General features: G+C 44.0%; 1 protein-coding gene and 1 non-coding gene across 2 annotated transcripts; both read left to right on the top strand.

Moving 5' to 3' along the window:
* Positions 1–1,309: 1,309 nt before the first annotated feature.
* Positions 1,310–13,061, top strand: EIF4G2 (eukaryotic translation initiation factor 4 gamma 2; the record flags this gene model as incomplete). The annotated part of the gene is made up of 22 exons (XM_044929027.1): positions 1,310–1,609; positions 3,021–3,085; positions 3,400–3,465; positions 4,083–4,223; positions 4,715–4,817; positions 5,505–5,636; positions 5,722–5,788; positions 6,352–6,503; positions 6,871–6,981; positions 7,138–7,221; positions 7,310–7,408; positions 7,686–7,827; positions 7,917–8,077; positions 8,467–8,580; positions 9,170–9,295; positions 9,459–9,563; positions 9,651–9,866; positions 9,946–10,204; positions 10,521–10,725; positions 10,883–11,094; positions 11,176–11,297; positions 12,232–13,061. Coding segments are annotated over 22 exons (3,048 nt in total), but the record flags the coding sequence as incomplete, so codon positions are not given.
* Positions 8,633–8,783, top strand: LOC112579753. The gene has a single exon (XR_003104089.1). It is a non-coding gene; the product is annotated as a small nucleolar RNA SNORD97 (small nucleolar RNA).
* Positions 13,062–22,310: the final 9,249 nt, after the last annotated feature.

Raw genomic sequence — 22,310 nt, 5'->3', positions numbered from 1 at the left:
AAAGATCTAAAGATGTTACAAACGTTCAGGGCCCCACCGCACCCTTCCATATTCTGGTATAAATGTCCTAAGAAAAAAAGGCACCTCTCTTGAAAATCATATGGACTAGGTACTTTCAACCCCAAAAGCTGTTTTCACATGTCAAACATGTTGGAAACCTTGAAAATCCTGGTTTATTGGACTTTCTTTAAAGGTTATCCATGTTAAACAAAACATATACATATGGTTTCTCTCTTTAGATTACACATTGTATCAAGAACAAAATTCTAAATGAAAATGGGGGCATTTTTGTTGTTGTGTAAGTATATGGAAACATGACTCCATTTTTGTATAGCTAAAATGTCGCATACGATGGAACACTTCATTTTACCCTTCCTCTCACTTAAAACATTAGCTGAGAAGTATAAATAGTTCAGCCTGACGCCTTTGAAAAGCCTAATCCTATTTGTTAGAGTGGACCTTATATAAAATGTAAAATACAGTCTTCAACGTGCTTTAAAAAAACAAACCAGGAGCTGGCAATTAAAATCCTCCAGACGCCCGCGCTCCGCAAACACTACTTCTCAAGAATTCTGGTATATTCTGGGTCTTCCGTGACTGTTGGACGGACATTCCTTTGGGAAAAGCTTTCTCCACAGTGAGGTACGAAGACTATAAAGCCCTTCCTTTCATCCTTTTCTCATTCACTCAGTAGGGGATGGAATAAATAGGGAGCTGAATAAAGCTTTCTTAACGCACTGAGGTGCACCGTCCAGTCTCCTGAACCCTACACTCAGGGCTTCCCTACCCAAAGGCGAAGCCGAGCACCTGAAGACCAACGATTCCCGGCGCTGCGCCCCAGCGGCGCCAGGCCTTAGCACTGCAGGCCAGTCCCAGGGAGGCTCAGCCTGCGAGGGGCAATCTCGGCTTCCCGGGGGCGCCAGAAAAATCAGTGCTCGCACACGCCAAGGACGGGAATCGGGCCGGGTGGAAGGGCGAATTTCCTTCCCACATTCCCTGTGAGAAAACGAGGTGGAGGAGCTGAGGGCTGCATATCTCGAACACGGGATACGGACCCCGGGAACAAAGAGACAGGAGGAAGACGAGGCAGCCACACCAACGCAGACTCAGAGGATTCTACGAGTTTACGCAAGCGAGCCGCATCTCGACCGTCCCCAGTTCCCCTTACGCCACTGGCTTGGTCTCAGAGCCTTCGCGAATATGGCTTTGCGCACTGCGGCGGGGCTGCACCGCAACCGAGCTTGGCCTTGTGGCTCCTCCCCGTCGCCCTGCGCCGATTGGCGGTAGACAGCAGCCAGGCCGCTGATTGGGTGGCGAAGGAGCCATTCGGGGTGGCTCTGGTGGGTTCGGCTGCCCTAGAGTGATAAGTTCGGCTTCAGACACGCCTCAGCGCCAGCAGCGAGTCGGAGCTCTATGGAGGTGGCGGCAAGTATCGGGTGGTGGTTGCAGCAGCGACTCTTCTGAGCTGTTTCAAGCCGGTTCCGACTCCTTCCTCCCCCTTCCCTCCCCCTTTTTTGTTTTCCGTTCCCCTTCCCCCTCCCTTCCCCGTCCCCGACGACCGGATCCTGAGGAGGCAGCTGCTGTAGCAGCTGCTGAGTTCTCGGTGAAGGTGAGTGGAGCTACCGCCGGCGCTGCCGCCGAGTGGAGCGCTCTAAAATGGCCGCCGTCCCCGGCCGCTTCTTCCCGAGCAGTACAAAATGGCGGCCACAGGCGGAGCCGGGCGGGGCGACCCTTTTTTAGCGTTTCCTCTGGGCTTCTGGCACTTGGAAATTCCTCGTCTTTGTTCTCCATTCCCGTCGCTGGCGGAGTAGGAGGAAGTTGGCAGCCCTGGCGGTCTATGGCCGTCTTCGTGGCTGTCGGTGGCCGTCCTCCGCGGGGCCCGGGCCGGGACGGGCCAAGGCGCGCGTGTGCTCGGACGTGGAGAGAGCGTGGCCGGGCGGCGCGCGCGGCGGGGAGGGACGCGGGCCGGCGGGGGCGGGGGGCCCGGCCGTTGGCGCGGGACCAGCCGAGGCGGAGGAGTCCCGGAGCCCGGCCTCCCGGCGGGGAGGAAGTGTGTGGGGCCGGCGCCGTCGGGGAGCGGTGGGGCTGCCCTTGGTGGGGGAGCGGAGGGCCTGCCCGGCGAGCCCCGCCTGCGACGGGAGAAGGGAGGGAAATGACGGTTTCTGAGGTTTTGTCGATTGGGCAGGGAGCGGCGAGGCGGCTGTCAGTCCCTCGGGGATTTATGGGTGGGAGGGGGCCGCTGGAGGCGGCGGCGGGTGGGAAGGAGGCCGCCTTTCTGCCCGAGAACAAAGAGCCGGGCGCCTAGCCGCGGGGGCGGCCTCCGCTCCTCCCCGAGGTTTGCCGCCGGCGGCTTCGGTAGGAAGCTGTCGGAAGCACTTCCCTAACTCGGGCCTGGGTGGGAGGAATCCACTGCTCTTTTGTTCCCAGGAAGGGGAAAATGGGGCGGAGGTTCCTGCTGCCATGTTGTGGCCCTGGTTTTCCGCCTGCCCGATGTCAGCCGCTGTGCGCCTCTCGTCTCCCCCTCAGGCCCTCTGCGCCCAGTTAAGGGGTGGATAGTGGGAAAAGCCGTCTTCAGTTACCCCTTACTCAGTGTTGCTCGTCGTTGAGGCAGTAAAATATTACAACGTTTTCACATGGTGTACCCGTTTGCTAACATTTTTCCACTATTGATCTCCGTACTCAGCTGTAAAGGAGGCAGAAAGTGGCTTTTTCAAAGATTGATTCTATCGCTGTGTAGTAACTTGCTGCGTCCTTGAACACAAGTGAATTTCTAAGTGGCCAACAAAATTTTACTGTTCGTTTGTGTTTTGAGTACGTTCTATTTTAGTCTAACGGGACCTGCAATGCAGTGTAAGTTCAATCAACTGCAGTGTCAGGCTGAAATACATTGTAACTGAAGGAGGGTTTACAAATTTGTATGTTAGCGGTGACTAATTTTGGTACTCTTTCTCATTCTAGGTTTTTCATTTCTCCCATCCTCTTCCCTCCCCACCCCATCCATTAATATTATTCTTTTGAAGATTCTTCGTTGTCAAGCCGCCAAAGTGGAGAGTGCGATCGCAGAAGGGGGTGCTTCTCGTTTCAGGTATGTGTAGATTTTGTTTTGGCAATTATTAGGACCGAAAGAATAACCACACCAAATAGTTCTGACTTAATTGTGCTGAGGGATTAATTTATAATGAGCATGTACCTTTCTTTAAAGCCCTTAAATTTCCACTGTTTTCTGTTTGCTATCTGAAGAATAAATGTAATTACTTGGCTTTCCATTGGGCCTAAGTTCAGTCTTCATCTATGATGTACTGTAATGCAGAATAATTAGAGAGATCCTATATCTGTTTTGAGTGAAACATACTTGGGGTGTACTTTTTTTTTTTTTAAAAAAGTTTTTCTTTTAAATAGTGCTTCTTCGGGCGGAGGAGGAAGTAGGGGTGCACCTCAGCACTATCCCAAGACTGCTGGCAACAGGTATAGTAAACAGTGAAAAGAGTGACTTATATAGCAGGTTGAGGTTAAGGGTCTTTCTAACATTACAACATATAGTTAGTAGGACATCAGCAATCCTAATCATTATTTCTGCTACATATTTTAAATATAGACTATCAGTTCTTGATTATTCTTTAGCCAAATCATCTAATAAGAGTTGAGGCTCTCAAACTGCTCTTTTATTCTCTTACTCTGGATTATTTTCACTGATGTTATTTCTTCAAACATTCATACGAAATTATAGTAATAAATCTGTAAGTGTATAACGTGGTCATGAGACATTAGAAAATGTTGGTTTTCATTCACTATGTGGGTTCTGGACCAACATCACTGACATCACCGGTGAGCTTACTAGAGATGCGAATTAATCAGGCCTTACCCGGAGCCACTACAGCAGAGACTGGGGTGGGAGTGGGAGTTCCTTTAACAAATTCTTCAAGTTATTCTGATGCACTGATTAAGAGTTGCTTAGTTGTAAGGGAGTTGAGAAAACCTAAACTTTTTTCTATTTAGAAGGATTTTTGATCTGTATGATACTTGATATGTGACTGGATGCTGTGCTTAAGTTGTCTTATTTTAATTCTCTTAATTTTTACTAGCGAGTTCCTGGGGAAAACCCCAGGGCAAAACGCTCAGAAATGGATTCCTGCACGAAGCACTAGACGAGATGACAACTCCGCAGCAAACAACTCCGCAAATGAAAAAGAACGACATGATGCAATCTTCAGGAAAGTAAGAGGGTAAGTTTATTAGGTCTGTTTTGCCTTTTAAAAAGGAGGGGAGACTGGATTAACTACTTCTGTGAAATGCCAATGTTGACAGTTTTAAGCTGAAAATCAGCACATCACTGTTTGGGGCTCAGTTAGTTGCTTTCGGTCATTAGATTAAAATGCAGAAGCCTATTGTGCTGACATATTCTGTACCTGGTGTGTAAGCCAGTGATGGCAAAATATAACAGTTTAGCTCCTGTATCTAGCCTCGATATTAAGGAGGGACGCTCTTGATCTGGGTTTCGAGAATGAGATCTTGCCCAGTAGCTGGGAACCCCCACCAGTTAGATAGGTGTTCTTAAATAGGTTTATTTCAACACTGCTTTGGTTAGATGGGTAAGAAAAATGTCTTGATGTTAAAGGGGAAAGTGATGAAAGGGAAAAAGCATAATTTAAAGGCTATTTTTTTAACTCGATAATTTTGTATGTTGGTGATACCTAGTCTGATTCCTTTTTCATAGCATATTAAACAAGCTTACTCCTGAGAAGTTTGACAAGCTATGCCTTGAGCTCCTCAATGTGGGTGTAGAGTCTAAACTCATCCTTAAAGGGGTCATACTGCTGGTAAGTTAAATGTTGGCTTAACTGAAAGGAGGAGGAAAATACTTTCAACCCAGGTTGGGTTTTGAGTGGTTTTTTGTTGTTTGCTTTTGTTTTTATACACTTCATTGTTGCTTCTAAAACTGAGGTGTGAGTTAAGTGTATGTATATTTGAACACTGTTGTTGTTGCTGTTGTTTTTAATTACTTTTGATGGTATCAAACTTCAGAGGTCAATTTGAAATGGTATATACTGTGCTTGGGTTAATTGGATTATCAGGCTCTTGGGGGCTGGGGGTTGCTTTGTTTTTCCTTTTGTGAAAAATACCACATTTTGGAAAAGTTCGTTTTATGGTGATTCCATTTTTCCAAGGTAATTTCAACTCCTCAAAGGGGAGAGGGTTTTACTAGTATGAGATATATGTAATTAGACTTTTTTGGTACTCTGTAATAGCTAACATTTAAGTGCTTACATTTTTCCGGCCTGTGTGCTGGGCATTTTACATACCTCATCTTAAGTTCATGTAAGAAGCCTTCCAAAAGAGATGTGCTTATTTCCAGGTTACCAGTAAGGCATTTGTATAGGGAATTTGTCAGAAGTTTGTTGTGCGATTCAAGATCCTTAAGACTGCAAGGAAGTATTAAGTTATAAAGAAAGGTTTTTCCAAAAGTTGTCATATTTAATTTTTTTTTAATGGCATATTTTCTGTAGATTGTGGACAAAGCCCTAGAAGAGCCAAAGTATAGCTCACTGTATGCTCAGCTATGTCTGCGATTGGCAGAAGATGCACCAAACTTTGATGGCCCAGCAGCAGAGGGTCAACCAGGACAGAAGCAAAGCACAGTAAGTGGGCGTGTGTGCTTGCTTATTTTAAGTTGATTTGGAAGGTTTTATTATCAAACCCTGACAAATGTCTCGTTTCTTATAGACATTCAGACGCCTCCTAATTTCCAAATTACAAGATGAATTTGAAAATCGAACCAGAAATGTTGATGGTAAGAATTTAATACTTAGTAGTACAGGAGAAGGCAATGGCACCCCACTCCAGTACTCTTGCCTGGAAAATCCCATTGATGGAGGACCCTGGTAGGCTGCAGTCCATGGGGTCGCTAAGAGTCGGACACGACTGAGCGACTTCACTTTCACTTTTCACTTTCATGCATTGGAGAAGGAAATGGCAACCCACTCCAGTGTTCTTGCCTGGAGAATCCCAGGGACGGGGGAGCCTGATGGGCTGCCATCTCTGGGGTCGCACAGAGTCGGACACGACTGAAGCGACTTAGCAGCAGCAGTACTGTGTAGGGCTTCCCTGGTGGCTCAGATGGTAAAGAATCTGTCTGTAATGCAGAAGACCTGGGTTTGATTCCTGGATTGGGAAGATCCCCTGGAGAAGAGAATTGCAACCCACTCTAGTATTCTTGCCTGGAGAATCCCATGGACAAAGAGCCTGGTGGGCTATAGTCTGTGCAATTGCAAAGAGTAGGACATGATAGAGCGACTAATACACAGTACTGCGTATGTTCAACTTAATTCGGAATGTTGATTTTATTCTTTTTAGTCTATGATAAGCGTGAAAATCCCCTCCTTCCTGAGGAGGAGGAACAGAGAGCTATTGCCAAGATCAAGATGTTGGGGAACATCAAATTCATTGGAGAACTTGGAAAGCTTGATCTTATTCATGAATCTATCCTTCATAAGTGCATCAAAACAGTAAGTAATGATTGTGAATTTAAGCTTTCATTAATCACCACGTACATCATTTTTGGGAGATATGAGTCAATTACAATTTTGCCATCTGAGACTTGGTGTGCTAGTTAAATATTTTAGATTGCTGGCAAAACTGCTGTTTAAATGTTGTAAATATGGAAGTATGCAGTATATTTTGCAAGATAGGGATAGAACTCATTCCCTACTTAGGTTTAAATTGCTCAATTTGGAGAAATTTCTTGAACAGAACCAGATAAGAATAGTATGCTAGACACTAGGAACTGTATGCGTTAGTGGAAACTTATGGAAAAGTGCTACATCTAAACCAAGAAGAATTTGTAAACAACATGGCATTTATTTCTTTTGGTAGCTTTTGGAAAAAAAGAAGAGAGTCCAACTCAAAGATATGGGAGAGGATTTGGAGTGCCTCTGTCAGATAATGAGGACAGTGGGGCCTAGATTAGACCATGAACGAGCCAAGGTATGTGCGTTGCTGACAGAAATAGTGTAAATAGCCTGTCATAATTGTATTAAAATCAAACAGCTTATTTGGTGATATAGAGGATTGCCTCTAGTCATTAACTTTGATAATATCTTGAAGTCTTAAGCAGTACACATTTTTATTTTTCTCTCTTAGTCCTTAATGGATCAGTACTTTGCCCGAATGTGCTCCTTGATGTTAAGTAAGGAATTGCCGGCAAGGATTCGTTTCCTGCTGCAGGTAAAACTGTTTTCTTTAGGTGTGTTGGCACGCTGACTCTTGTTTACTGTATTGAAATAATATTTATTAAAAACATTTTATATTAAAGGATACCGTAGAGTTGCGAGAACACCATTGGGTTCCTCGCAAAGCTTTTCTTGACAATGGACCAAAGACGATCAATCAAATCCGTCAAGATGCAGTAAAAGTAAGTTTTGCTTTACTTTTTAATCATTAAGTGGGTTTTATGTTTATAATGGCACAAAAACCCTATTAAAACATCTTTATTTGAGACTGTCTTGTCTTAACCAGTAGGGCTTAATGTTTTTGCTGTCTGTATTCTCTTTTGAGAACAAGTTGTTTATAGAGAATGCATCAGTGGCACTCTTATCCAGAGAAGTATTTCTGATTTTACCGTTGTAAGAATTTTCACTCTATATAAAATAGCGTCTAGAAGTAAGTGTTTATTCACTTTATTTCTGAAGGATCTAGGAGTTTTTATTCCTGCTCCTATGGCTCAAGGGATGAGAAGTGACTTCTTTCTGGAGGGACCGTTTATGCCACCCAGGATGAAAATGGATAGGGACCCACTTGGAGGACTTGCTGATATGTTTGGACAAATGCCAGGTGATTTTGAACAAAAGATAGTTTGATTGCATTAAATAATGAGTTTAACAGTTTTAATGGTAAAGAGTTCTTCGTGTCTATATTTTAAGGAAGCGGAATTGGTACTGGTCCAGGAGTTATCCAGGATAGATTTTCACCCACCATGGGGCGCCATCGTTCAAATCAGCTCTTCAATGGCCATGGGGGACACATCATGCCTCCCACACAGTCGCAGTTTGGGGAGATGGGAGGCAAGTTTATGAAAAGCCAGGTAAGAATACATTTAAGGATGTTTAGGCAACAAGTAATTAAATTTTGGAATACATATGATTAGTATTGTGTTTTTGGTTTTTTTTTAAGTGTAAATGTTTTAGGTTTAGAAAACCTAAAAACAATGTTTTTCTAAACCAAATTTATATGTGTGACAGTTATTTCAAACTGGGTGAAATGATTTTATTCAGATTAGTAAAGTATTAGTAAAATCACATCACTTTATTTGACAGTTAGGTTAGAATTTTATTCTTCTGTTTCATCTTTTACTTTTTCTGGGCAAATGCAGTTAAGCTTCCTTGTGGCTTGGCCTCATCACTTTGGTACTTGATTACCATAATTTGTGGACCCCTTTTTATCTCGACTTTTCTTTCTCTCTTTCTGAAATAGGGGCTAAGCCAGCTCTACCATAACCAGAGTCAGGGACTCTTATCCCAGCTGCAAGGACAGTCGAAGGATATGCCACCTCGGTTTTCTAAGAAAGGACAGCTTAATGCAGATGAGGTACATTTGCCTATGTTATTTATATACCATAGTTTGTCAATTCAGAAATCTCTTGCCCGATGATTATAAAAAAAGACGCATTATTAAGAGGACTTAATGCTGGAATTCTTTATCTTTACCTTCTTTCTCTCTTTTCTGTACTACTTTTTCTTTCTTTGAATGTCCAGCGTCCTATGAGCGAAGATTATGAGATATGAGGGCAAGTCTTCAGTTAGAGTAAGGAAAATGGTTGTCAAGATTTTGATTGTGACTTCCGTGCAAATAGAATGACTCAGGATAAAGTAAAACATTTTTTAAGCTCTAATTAAATTTTCTGGTTTTTATTTTCATGTTTTATTGATGCTAATCCTTGGAAAGTTGTGGTATAAATACAAGATTTATAGCCATGTTGTATTTTTGTCTGGATCAGATCTTTAGTTTTCTTGCTATAAATTAAATATAACAGTAACATTTTCAGTCATTTAACTTAGATTTCTGCCACAGGTTCCATCATGTGTGTATATGCTGAATTAACTTTAGAGCATTGCAATTAATGTTAGTTTGCTGCTTGTTAACTTGGATATCCGTTTTGCTTTGTTTTCGATTCTAGATTAGCTTGAGGCCTGCTCAGTCTTTCCTAATGAATAAAAATCAAGTGCCAAAGCTTCAGCCCCAAATAACTATGATTCCTCCTAGTGCACAACCACCACGCACCCAAACGCCACCTCTGGGACAGGTATGGGATGTATGTAGTAGGACATTTTCAATCGTTCTGATAGCTTTTGAAGATGTCTGAAGACTGCTTTTTAATGTTTGCTTTCAACTTCATAAGCACTTTTTTTTTTAACGATTAAAAAGTTACTAAACATTTATACTTAATCATTTTGCTGTTCTTTTAGACACCTCAGCTTGGTCTCAAAACTAATCCACCACTTATCCAGGAAAAGCCTGCCAAGACCAGTAAAAAGCCACCACCGTCAAAGGAAGAACTGCTTAAACTAACTGTGAGTTTCAGACAGTCTCATCGTTTAGCTCCTGGGGGTGTACTTGAGGCAGGAAAACTAAAGAAACTTGGATTTCGTTCTTTTCAGGAAACTGTTGTAACTGAATACCTGAATAGTGGGAATGCAAATGAAGCTGTCAATGGTGTGAGAGAGATGAGAGCTCCTAAACACTTCCTTCCTGAGATGTTAAGCAAAGTAATCATCCTGTCACTGGATAGAAGTGATGAAGATAAAGAAAAAGCAAGTTCTTTGATCAGTTTACTCAAACAGGAAGGGATAGCCACAAGTGACAACTTCATGCAGGTAGAACACTTTTTGATTCTATAAGAACTCTTCAAATTTGAATTGACTACGAACTGACTATGTACTATATTCCTTTCAGGCTTTCCTGAATGTATTGGACCAGTGCCCCAAACTGGAGGTTGACATCCCCTTGGTGAAATCATATTTAGCACAGTTTGCAGCTCGTGCTATCATTTCAGAGCTGGTGAGCATTTCGGAACTAGCTCAACCACTGGAAAGTGGCACCCATTTTCCTCTCTTCTTACTTTGTCTTCAGCAATTAGCTAAATTACAGGATCGAGAATGGTTAACAGAGCTTTTTCAACAGAGCAAGGTCAATATGCAGAAAATGCTCCCAGGTAAGAGAATGCTGGGGATTTTTGTTTTTAATACTAGATCTAAAAGCCCTTAGTACTTTGGGTGAATTTATATAGGTCAGTGTGATTATCTTGTCTGGATAACAATAAGCATTACCACAGATAGACTTCACTTTTATAAAAAAGTTATTATGATGTGACTATTTTCATTTGGTCCAAATACAAAGTTTCCTTTGCTCAGTTCTTTCATTATTTTACATAAATCTTACGTGTTTGGAAAATTGTTGGTAAAGCAGTTTTAAGAGGCCAACTTAGTAAAATGAACTACCTGGTGATGGGAATGGCTTTGTCTCTTCAGAAATTGATCAAAATAAGGACCGCATGCTGGAGATCTTGGAAGGAAAGGGACTGAGTTTCTTATTCCCACTTCTCAAACTGGAGAAGGAACTGTTAAAGCAAATAAAGTTGGATCCATCCCCTCAGACCATATATAAATGGATTAAAGATAACATCTCTCCCAAACTTCATGTAGATAAAGGATTTGTGAACATCTTAATGACTAGGTAAGATAACAAAGTTGTGCTTTTCTACATCGAAAACAGTTAGCCTGTGTTTAGTTTACTAGGAAGAAAGTCTACAAGGCAGGGGATTGAGAATTATCTGTTTCTTGAATTAGAAATTTTTCATTTGGAGGTTGTAACAAGATCTTTTTCTGTACAGCTTCTTACAGTACATTTCTAGTGAAGTAAACCCACCCAGTGATGAAACAGATTCTTCCTCTGCTCCTTCCAAAGAACAGTTAGAGCAGGAAAAACAACTGCTTCTTTCCTTCAAGCCAGTAATGCAGAAATTCCTTCATGATCATGTTGATCTACAAGTTAGTGCCCTCTATGCTCTTCAGGTGCACTGCTACAACAGCAACTTCCCAAAAGGTGAGAGGACTAGCATCATAATTACGACAAATGGATGGGCAGTTGTTACACTAAATAATGGGGTTACATTTTGTCTTCTAGGCATGTTACTCCGCTTTTTTGTTCACTTCTATGACATGGAAATTATTGAAGAAGAAGCTTTCTTGGCTTGGAAAGAAGATATAACCCAAGAGTTTCCAGGGAAAGGCAAGGCTTTGTTCCAGGTAAATCTTAGAGAAATTTGTTGTGCTTTTTCCATTTTAACTGGTGTTACTTTAATGAAGTTTTTAAAGTGAGATATAAGCAAAATAGCCCTGGTAATATTGCATACCATGATTTTCTAACTTAAAATGAATTCTAGCCCTGAGGAAAATTTTTATAATGTCAGGGGATTCCACAGCATACATCAGTCACCTGGAAAGTAATTTTCAAAGGAAATTTCAGGTCTGATTGTAGACATTCTGACTTAGGTCTGTGTGTGGTATACAACTCAGGGATTCTCGTACTACTTTTCCCAGGGGCCAGGCTTTGAGAAATGCTAATCTGTAGTAGTCTTCAGGAGGATCACCGTCACAGTGTTTGTCCTTAGTCTTGTCCTTGGGGAATCTGGTCCTAAAGTTCTGGGTGGGACTAGAAATTACTCTTTTGGGATCTTCTTTGTCCCCCTCCTCCCTCCCCAGCATTGCTAACATTTAAGTTTGGGATGAGCCACTGTCCCATATTAAAACAGTTCTGAAGTGTGATGGGAGTGGTGTCAAAGAATTGACACCCACGTTAACTGCCCATAAACAGCTTGTGTCAATTGTTTATTGCTCAGTTGTGTCTCTTTTTGACCCCATGGACTGTAGCCCACCAGATTCCTCTGGCCATGGAATTCTCCAGGTGGGATTATGAAGTGGGTTGCCATTTTCTCCCCCAGGAGATCTTCTCTACCCAGGGATCAAATCTGCTTCTACATTAACAGGCAATTCTTTACCCCTGAGCCATCAGGGAAGCCCCAAACAGCTTGTATGTTGGGTTCTGAACACTGCTTGCAATTATAAGATGTGTGGTACTGTCTAAAAACTTTTGTTCTTGGGGCAGTTGGTTGGTTGATTGGGAATACTGCTATTTTGTATCTTCTAAGTACTACTTATTTTGTTAAATTACAAATTACAGGTGAATCAGTGGCTAACCTGGCTAGAAACTGCTGAAGAAGAAGAATCAGAGGAAGAAGCCGACTAAAAGAACCAGCCAAAGCCTTAAATTGTGCAAAACATACTGTTGCTATGATGTAACTGCATTTGACCTAACCACTGCGAAAATTCATTCCGCTGTAATGTTTTCACAATATTTAAAAGCAGAAGCACGTCAATTAGGATTTCCTTCTGCGTAAGGTTTTTTTGTAGTGTAATGTCTTAATCATAGTCTACCATCAAATATTTTAGGAGTATCTTTAATGTTTAGATAGTATATTAGCAGCATGCAATAATTACATCATAAGTTCTCAAGCAGAGGCAGTCTATTGCAAGGACCTTCTTTGCTGCCAGTTATCATAGGCTGTTTTAAGTTAGAAAACTGAATAGCAACACTGAATACTGTAGAAATGCACTTTGCTCAGTAATACTTGAGTTGTTGCAATATTTGATTATCCATTTGGTTGTTACAGAAAAATTCTTAACTGTAATTGATGGTTGTTGCCGTAATAGTATATTGCCTGTATTTCTACCTCTAGTAATGGGCTTTATGTGCTAGATTTTAATATCCTTGAGCCTGGGCAAGTGCACAAGTCTTTTTAAAAGAAACATGGTTTACTTGCACAAAACTGATCAGTTTTGAGAGATCGTAAATGCCCTTGAAGTGGTCTTTGTGGGTGTGAAACAAATGGTGAGAATTTGAATTGGTCCCTCTTATTATAGTATTGAAATTAAGTCTACTTAATTTATCAAGTCATGTTCATGCCCTGATTTTATATACTTGTATCTATCAATAAACATTGTGATACTTGATATAGTTGTGTGAATTTTAAGTACGTTCAGTTGCTCAGTCATGTCCAACTCTGCAACCCGGTGGACTGCAGCACGCCAGGCTTCCCTGTCCATTACCAACTTTCAGAGCTTGCTCAAACTCGTGTCCATCAAGTTGGTAATGCCATCCAGCCATCTCATCCTCTGTCATCCCCTTCTCCTGCCTTCAATCTTTCCTAGCATTGTGGTCTTTTTCCAAGGAGTCACTTACTTGCATCAGGTGGCCAAAGTATTGGGAGTTTCAGCTTCAGCATCAGTCCTTCAGGACTGATCTCCTTTTTCTCCAACACCACAATTCAAAGGCATCGATGCTTTAGCACTCAACTTTCTTTATAGTCCAACTCTCACATCCATATGTGACTACTGGAAAAACCATAGCTTTGACTAAACTTTGAAGTAGTACATACAAATATATGAAGTGACAGCTTTTGTTTTGAGCTAGGACTTAGGAACTTTAAATACATAGACATACATAATTTTGATAAGGAAATTCAAGGTGGTCGTTGCTCTTTATTTCAGGTTACTGTAAGTAACCAATATATAGTTCCTGTAATCAAGAACAGTGCTGGGAAGTCTCCTGAATTGGGAGGGACATTACTAATGCATAGCAACAAAACTTGAACTTGGCTGACATCTTTTCATCGTCATACTGAAATGCATGATGAATGCATTCTCACTGATTGTCCCTCCCAGGAAGTTCCTTGAAACCCCACAGTAACCATTAAAACTGTCTCCTTACTCTAACTGAAGCTAGCTTTTCCCTGTATTCTAGCAGACGTCATTGAAGTTACAACATTTATAGTTTCTGGTAGATAATTTTTAAGTATGAAATTAAAACTAAGTGGAGTATCAAGAAGCTGACTTTACTAGGCTATAGATAAAAATGGCATTCCTGGCACCTCTATTCAACCCTCCCCAAGGGGGAAACTTAGCAAAGTATCCAGTTGGCTTCATTTACAACCAGAATTCTCCCAATTCAGCTAGAGAATTGGGCCAAAAGAAGGTCCAATTAAAGAGTTAAATCTGGTGTGCATTAGTTTGTCAGAGGGTACTTGGATACCTCCCCACCCTGATGCTTCAAGAACAAATAGCTCTTAAAGAGTAATATTCCATCTTGTGTGGGGAAAAAAAAAAAACACCAGCATTTTACAACCTGCCACACTATGGAATGACGGTATTTATATGTTTCTTGTACCAAGGACAGTGCTTTGGTATCAGTGTACAAATAGTTACATGTAACACTTAACATGTCTAAGATTCCACATCATACCCAACTTTGGTGTTCCTTTATGTATCAGCAAGACAGGTGGTCTTCATTTTGTCGACTCCTTTTCTTCACGTGCTCTAACAGGCTGCACTTCATTCCTACACCAGAACTTTGTTGAGATCACCAGTAACTCCAGAGCTATTAACTAGTAGGTATTCATTATCCCATAAGCAGCATTTAACAATTTCTTGAGACTTGTTCAGAACATCTCTTTTCCTTCTTGCTCTGATCTTTCTTAATCTCCAGTGGCAAGTGCCTGATGTCAAACCCAATGTCCAACTATCAAATCTTGTTGATTTTCCCTTCAAAACATTAGAAATTGAATAACTCCCCTCTTCCACTGTGGCTCTCATTTCTCACCTGGGTACCGTGCCAGCCTTTGTTTTCACTCTCCTTTTAGTCTCTTCAGCAGTAGCCAGAGGATGAGGCATCTTCAAGAAAAAACAAATACCGCTTAGCACAAAATCTACCAAAGTGACTTCCCACCTAGATTTTTAAATCAGTATTTAAAATTGTTCTACACAGCCCTAGGTCTGATTTAGTGTCCCCCACTCCTCCCTCTACCCACACTGTATTTCTCTGATCTAGGTTTCTGCCACTGACTCTTGCTCATTCTGTTCCCACGTCCCTGGCCTCCTTGAGGGTCCTGGGGTGTGCCAAGCACCGGAGGCTTTCTGTTCCTGCTACCCTGTGGATAACTGGGTGATGGCTGTCTTCCCCTGCCAGGTCTTGGCTCAAATATCACTTTATAGGGTCCACACTGTCTATCTTAAGTATAATCTTGGGCATACCCTTCCTCTCTTCCCTGCTGTAGGTATCTCCCATGTCTGCCTATGTTTTGTGATATGCTGCTTATTTGCAATTGACTATCTCCAGAATGTGAGGAGCATGACATTTTTGACTGTTCGGCTCACTGCCATATCCCCAAAACTTGTTAGTGCCTAGCACACATAGGGTTTCCTTTGTAGCTCAGTCGGTAAAGAATCTGCCTGCAGTGCAGGAGACCTGGGTTGGATCCCCGGGTCAGGAAGATCTCCTAGAGAAGGAAATGGCAGCTCACTCCAGCATTCTTGCCTGGAAAATCACACGGACAGAGGAGCCTGGTGGGGCTGCAGTCCATGGGGTTGCAAAAAGTCGGGCACGCCTGAGCGACTAACCCTTAGCACACATAGGCATCTCAATATTTGTTGAACAAAATCACCAATTATCCTACATTGGCAGGATTTGGACATAGATGGAGAAAGGAATAGAAAACACAGGCTGGATGGTGTTCTAGATCGAGAGTTGGATCCTATCACTAGCAATGTGGCTAGGCAAAATACTTGAGTCTTGATTTCTGTTGAAAATGAGACTGATGCTTAAGTGTTGCCATAAGATCTAAGTAAGGTGGTTACGTGGAAGTCACTAGCAGAGGCCCTCACACAGCAGTCCTTCAGTGTACATGTGAATGACCTCAGCAGCTTTTCTACGACATGAGAACTGCTTCCCGCCTGAGCTTGCAATCACCTGATCAGTCCAGTGGGCATTTCCAAGTCTTCCTGTTTGACATCAAAAACATTCAATGATTGCTCGCTTTCCTATCATTTTCCTCTCAGGCTTTTCCTTGGTCTCCTTTAAAGGCGCTCTTCTATAGCCTGGTTCATGAGTGTTACTGTTCTGCTTTCCCCTCTGAACACTGCCAACTCACCCCAGTAGCTCCAATTACCACCTATCTGCTGACACCTGTATCTTGAGTCCAAACGTCTTTCCAGAACATCAAACCAGCTTCTGGACATTTTATCTGAGTGTACCACAAGCACTTCAGACTCAACATGTCCATCACTAAACTTTCCCTCAAACCAACACGTCCTCCTCTCCTGGCTCTCAATGATACCCCATCCAAGCCAAAAACCTGAGTCATTTTTAGCCCCTTCTTAGTTTCAACCAATCGCCCCCCAGGTGCCCATCTTTCATTACAGCTCCTGCAGTCATTCACTTCCCGTTTCTTCACTGCACCACCCTAGTCCAAGCACCAACATCTCATGGGTGAAGTGCTGCAATAGGCTTCTACGTGGTCTCCCTGCCCTTCATCTTTCTCTCTCTCTAGTCCATTCTCCACATGATCCTCAGAGCAGCCTTTTTGTAAAAGTCTGATCCTTCCTCTGCCCTTCAGGAGCTCCTAGTTTTCCTCAGAATAAAACTCAGATTTTCTAATAATCAAGGCTCCAAGTCATCCTTTTGCCCCCTTTTGCATTCTCTTCATTTTCTTTCTCAGCCTTGGCACAGGCTGTTTCCTCTGCCTGGAACGTTGCTGTCACTGCTATACCCACCTCTTTGTGCCCCTTCATCTATCTTATTCATCCTTTAGGTATTAGCATAAAATTCCCACATTTGGGAAACCTGATATTTTCTGCCTAGGCTGTTAGGAGCTTGTGCCTGTCAGGGTTCTTGGTTGCAAAGAGAAACTTACTGTGGACAAACTAAGAAGAAAAAGAATTGATTATAATTCAAGGGATCCACAGGAAGCACAGAGAATCAGGTTTAGAAACGAATGGGGGACTTCCCTGGTAGTAGAGTGGATAAGAATCCACCTGTTAGTGCAGGGGACACAGGTTCGATCCCTGATTCTGGAAAATCCCACATGCTGCGGGGCAACTAAGCCTGTGGGCCACAACTACCGAGTCTGCCCCCAAGAGCCTGCGAGTCGCCAACTACTGAAGCCCCTGGGCCTAGAGCCTGTGCTCCACAACAAAAGAAGGCACCACAATAAGAAGTCCTCGTACTGCAGCTAGAGAGCAGCCCCCACGTGCTGCAACTACAGAAAGCCCGCATGCGGCATGGAAGACCCAGGCTAGCCAACAATAAAATTTTAAAAATGAATAGACTAAGGGAAGGTAGGCAGTCCTGTATCAGAGAAACAGCCTGTCTAGTGCAGTGCTGTAAAACCAACCCTACAGACTTCAGAGCATCCCCTGCCTGTATCTGAATGAACTGCCTAGTGACACCATGTCTGGGTCAGAGGCCTGGGCAGAAGCCTGCAGTTGACTTAGGTCATATGTCCACCCCTTGCCACCTTGGTTTCCTTTACTGGACCAAGGATCTGGCTTTTGCGTCAGGCAGACCCCAATTCCCAGCAATGCTGTGTGTGTGAGGGGGAAGGGAACTCTGGGAGAGATGTGGATGGACAGCTGGGAAAAAAAGGTCATTGTCCATTGGGAGTCCTCTCTACCCCACTTCTCCACCTAGAACTTACTATACTGTATTGTGACCACCGCTTGCTGCCTTTCTTTCCACTCTCTACTCCAAGAGGAGGTGGGGAATGTCTCATTCGTTGCTCTATTCCCAGTGCCTAGCACAGTGCCGGGCAACATTCAGTTCAGTTCAGTTCAGTTCAGTCGCTCAGTCGTGTCCGAATCTGCGACCCCATGAATCGCAGCAGGCCAGGCCTCCCTGTCCATCACCAGCTCCCGGAGTTCACTCAGACTCACGTCCATCGAGTCAGTGATGCCATCCAGCCATCTCATTCTCTGTCGTCCCCTTCTCCTCTTGCCCCCAATCCCTCCCAGCACCAGAGTCTTTTCCAATGAGTCAACTCTTCCCATGAGGTGGCCAAAGTACTGGAGTTTCAGCTTTAGCATCATTCCTTCCAAAGAAACCCCAGGGCTGATCTCCTTCAGAATGGACTGGTTGGATCTCCTTGCAGTCCAAGGGACTCTCAAGAGTCTTCTCCAACACCACTGTTCAAAAGCATCAATTCTTTGGCGCTCAGCCTTCTTTACAGTCCAACTCTCACATCCATACATGACCACAGGAAAAACCATAGCCTTGACTAGACGGACCTTTGTTGGCAAAGTAATGTCTCTGCTTTTGAATATGCTATCTAGGTAACATTAGGGATCAATAAATAGGTATGGTGTGCAGCATGAATCTAGGTTTTGTGGAACCCAAATTTTATGCAGTTAAGAGTGGAGGAGAAGTTGTGGCTCTTAAAGAATACAAAATTGGGTTCAGGGTCCATAGGAGTCCTATGTAAGGAATGGTCTTGAACTGTGAGCTTTGTTCTGGGCCAAACTTGGTAACTCTAAGTGAGAGACTAGAGTTTATACACTACATTGTAATAATTTTCATACCTATTTGTACCCAGTAGACAGAAACTAAAAACGGTATTTATCAAAAATCCTTGTTGAAGGGACTTGACATTTTCTCATTTGTGGCTGCCCTGGCCCTACTGGGCTTCCCAGGTGGTGCTAGTGGTAAAGAACCAACCCGCCAATGCAGGAGACATAAGAGATGCGGGTTCAATCCCTGGGTTGGGAAGATCCCCTGAAGGAGGGCACGGCTACCACTCCAGTGTTTGTCTGGAGAATCCCAAGGACAGAGGAGCCCAGTGGGCTACAGTCCATGGGGTTGCAAAGAGTTGGACACGATTAAAGCAACTTAGCACACATCGCACAGCCCTACCATTTCCCAGTGCTTCCAATCCAATCACAAAGCACCCAGTTCCCAACATCCCATTAACGTATTCATTTGTACATGCAAAAATAAGTGCCTCATTTGTGCCAGCCAGGCACCCGGGGCTGGAACACAGCATGAGTAAGATGCCATCTCTCCCCCCAGGGAGCCCACAGTCCAGCAGGGGAGCTGACGGGAGCAGACCCTGTGGCCATGGGGCAGGCGCTGGACACACTGAGATGGGAGGACGGGACCTCCTGAGGGGCGAGGAGGAAACATCCATAGAAGCTGAGACTTCAAGGAAGAATGGCTTTCCCAGCAAACGTCTGAGGGAGGGCTTTCAAAGGCACAAGTGGAGAATCCAACTCCACTTGTCTCCTGGCTCCACAGAGCTTCACTCTCCCTTCCACTTGACACCAGGACAGAGTCCACTTCCAAATGAGAGGATGTCTTTCATCTTCTGCTGGAGAACAGCAGCTGTTCAGCAGGGCCAGGAGGACAAGGAATCACAAAGCTCTTTCACATTTATCCCAATCGATTTTGAGACTTCCAAGAAGCATCCTCCAAGGAAAACCAGGGCTCTTGCCAAGGGGACTTCTCAGCACGCAGCAGAGAGGAGCAGAAACAGGATGCTGAAGTCACATAGGCTGCCCAGACTTGCAGGCTGTCCTCCCAGCCTACATCACCTGGAGTTAGTCCAGAAGGATGGTGTAGAGCAAGGCCACCTATCAGGATGCTGTCTCTATTGCGCCCTCTGCTGAGCTCTCAGGAGAAGACACTCCTCCTTGGCAGAAAGATACTGTATCCTTGTCCCCAAGGAAAGGCCAAGACCTATTGGACATGCTCTTCAGTGGGAGAAGAGACAATGAGATTTTTGGCCTCAACGCTAGACAGTGTAACAATGTGACTGATAAGCACTGAATCCTTGAGGGCTGTTCAGGTCTCCATGGGACATGCAGAGTAATAGACCAGAGCCTGCATCCCAGCTTCCCCATTAATTAGTTCTGTGAGCTTAGGTCAATAGCTTTACCTCTCTGGGCTTCATTTTCCTTAAGTGTGAAATAATCCTTGGTGTGTCCACCTCCTAGGGTGGTCGTGAGGAGACAGGCAATGAAAAACGGTGTTGTTCAGGTATGGGATTGCTCTCCAAGTCCACTCATCTCATAAATAATTTATTGAGTCTCAGCTATGTGCCAGGCACTATTCCAGTGCTAGATATACCAGCAAATGAGGGAAAGTCTTCTTAGGAAGCAAACACTCTAGGTGATAGGAAAGAGAGAGAGCAAACACCTATATACTGTCAGTAGTGAAGAGTGCTTTACGTGAAGAAATAAAGACATAAGGAGGTACACACATGCTACCTGAAACAGGGAGGAAATGACCTTTGAGCAAAGATCTAAATAAAGCGAGGGAGTGAACTATGCAGATATCTGCAGGAAGTGGGGAGGAAAGCCGCCAATGGCCCTGAGATGGGAACACTGGTGGAGCGCCTGTGGGTCAATGAAGGGGTCAGTGTGACAGAACAGACCAGGGGCCTGAGGCTGCAGAGGGGCAGGGGCGACCTGTAGAACTCGTAGGACATAATTATGGCTTTAGGTTTTTTTCTAAGTGGAGTGGACTGTCTTTGGAGGATTCCTATTATTATTTATCAATGATGTTAATAACATTAATACTATCCAGTGCTATGCTATGGCATATTATTATGATGATTCTAACTAATGGGGCTTCCCAGGTGATGCTAGTGGTAAAGAACCTGCCTGACAATTCAGGAGACATAAGAGACATGGGTTCAATCTCTGGGTGGGGAAGATTCCCTGGAGAAGGAAATGGCAAGCCACTCCAGTGTTCTTGCCTGGAGAATCCCATGGACAGAGGAGCCTGGCAGGCTATAGTCCACGGTGTTGCAAAGAGTCAGGTGCGACTAAACAACTAACACACTTTCTAGCTAACATTTCTTGGGCATTTAGCCTATGCCAGGCTGGACTAGGTACCATTTCATCTTCCCGACATCCTTGGGGCAGGTACTGTGCCATTTCTATTTCACTGATGAGGAAACGGAGGCTCTGAGAAGTTAAACACCTTACTCAAGGACTTTCCTTTACTCAGCCCGTGGTTAGGAGCACCTTCCTCATGCTCTTTTGAAAGTTTGAAGTCACGGAGCCGTGATTTGGACCCTGCATCGCATCTCAAAGAGCCAACCCTCACCACCACATGCACAACTACATGTCGAGGGGACAGAGAAGGGGTAAGAAAGTAGAAGATCCATCCTGGCGGCAGTGAACCCCTCCTCCCTGGGGGTGCACAGAGCTGGTGCAGCACTTCTGAGGGCTGGGCCACAGGACCGAGGCGAGGAGCAGTCAGCCTCTAAATCCCCTGGTTATGGGGTTCAGTTGTGACCCCTCAAAAGAGATGTTGATGTCCTCACTCTCGGTACCTGCCAGTGTGACCTCATTTGGAAATCAGGTCTTTGCAGATGTCATCGAGTTGTGTCAAAAAGCACAAAGAAATTTAACACAGATTTAACCATTATTCCTGCGGACATGATCACACAATCCAAAGAGTTAAGAAAAAAGGTAAACAAGCCATTTTAAGGATCATTTTAAAACTCCGTACTCTAAACAAAGTTGGAAAATACCCCACCTACTGGACAAAGGGGAAGGTGGAATATCCCCATGTGATGCTGACAGGCACTTGTAACTCAGGTGCCAGGAGTAATGCTGCTCCTGTAAGCCTTATGTTTCCCCCGGAAATGATGCGTGTATTACCAGAGCTGCAGGAGACAGTATCGTCCAAGGCCCTCCATGCAGCCTGAACTGGTTGCCCATCTTCCCATCGGGCCTCACCCCCTCCTCAGTTCAGCAGAAACCTGAAGCCCCCTGACATCCACCCTGGACCCCCCGCCTCTGAACTTCTCCATACATCTGCTCATCTACCCCAATTCCCTGCTCGCAAGCCCTCACTTCATACCCTATGGGTCCTCACCCCTGTTATCTTCAATCTCTCTCTGAACTTTCCTGCTACTTGTTCTGAGGGAAACTCAGCTGTCCCCGATGCCATCGCTTCCCCTGCTGTCCCTCCTCTCAAGCCAATGGCCTCAGGGGTGGGGGGGGCCAGTATCCACCTCGCTTCCCACGAGCTCTTTCCAACCACTTCTGCCCTTCTTTCTTCCAAACCCCAAGATCCTTTGAAGTTTGTACCATCAGACATCACTAGCTCCCTGGCATGTTGACTTCACTATTCTTCAAAATAGTAATAAAATAATCTCAAATCTTGTCCTCCTTCCCTAAGCTATATCTGACTCTCTCCTCCCCTTCTCCACACCCCAGCCCTAGCTGGTGAAACTGCCTTGCCAGGTTTTTCAGCCCCAGTGGGAAAAAAGAAAACCACCGTGGGTGTTCCCCCGGTGAAGGCATATTTGTAATGATAAACAACCTTGCTACTCCAAGTAGAGTCTTTGTTCTAGTATCACCTGGAGACTTACCCAGTCTCATTCCAGACCTACTGGATCAGAATCCCCATTGAAGTTTGACGAG

The sequence above is a fragment of the Bubalus bubalis genome, chromosome 16 (assembly GCF_019923935.1).
Source record: "Bubalus bubalis isolate 160015118507 breed Murrah chromosome 16, NDDB_SH_1, whole genome shotgun sequence".
Taxonomy (NCBI): domain Eukaryota; kingdom Metazoa; phylum Chordata; class Mammalia; order Artiodactyla; family Bovidae; genus Bubalus; species Bubalus bubalis.
The sequence above is the reverse complement of the archived record's forward strand: the minus strand, read 5'-3'. Positions and strand labels throughout refer to the sequence as shown.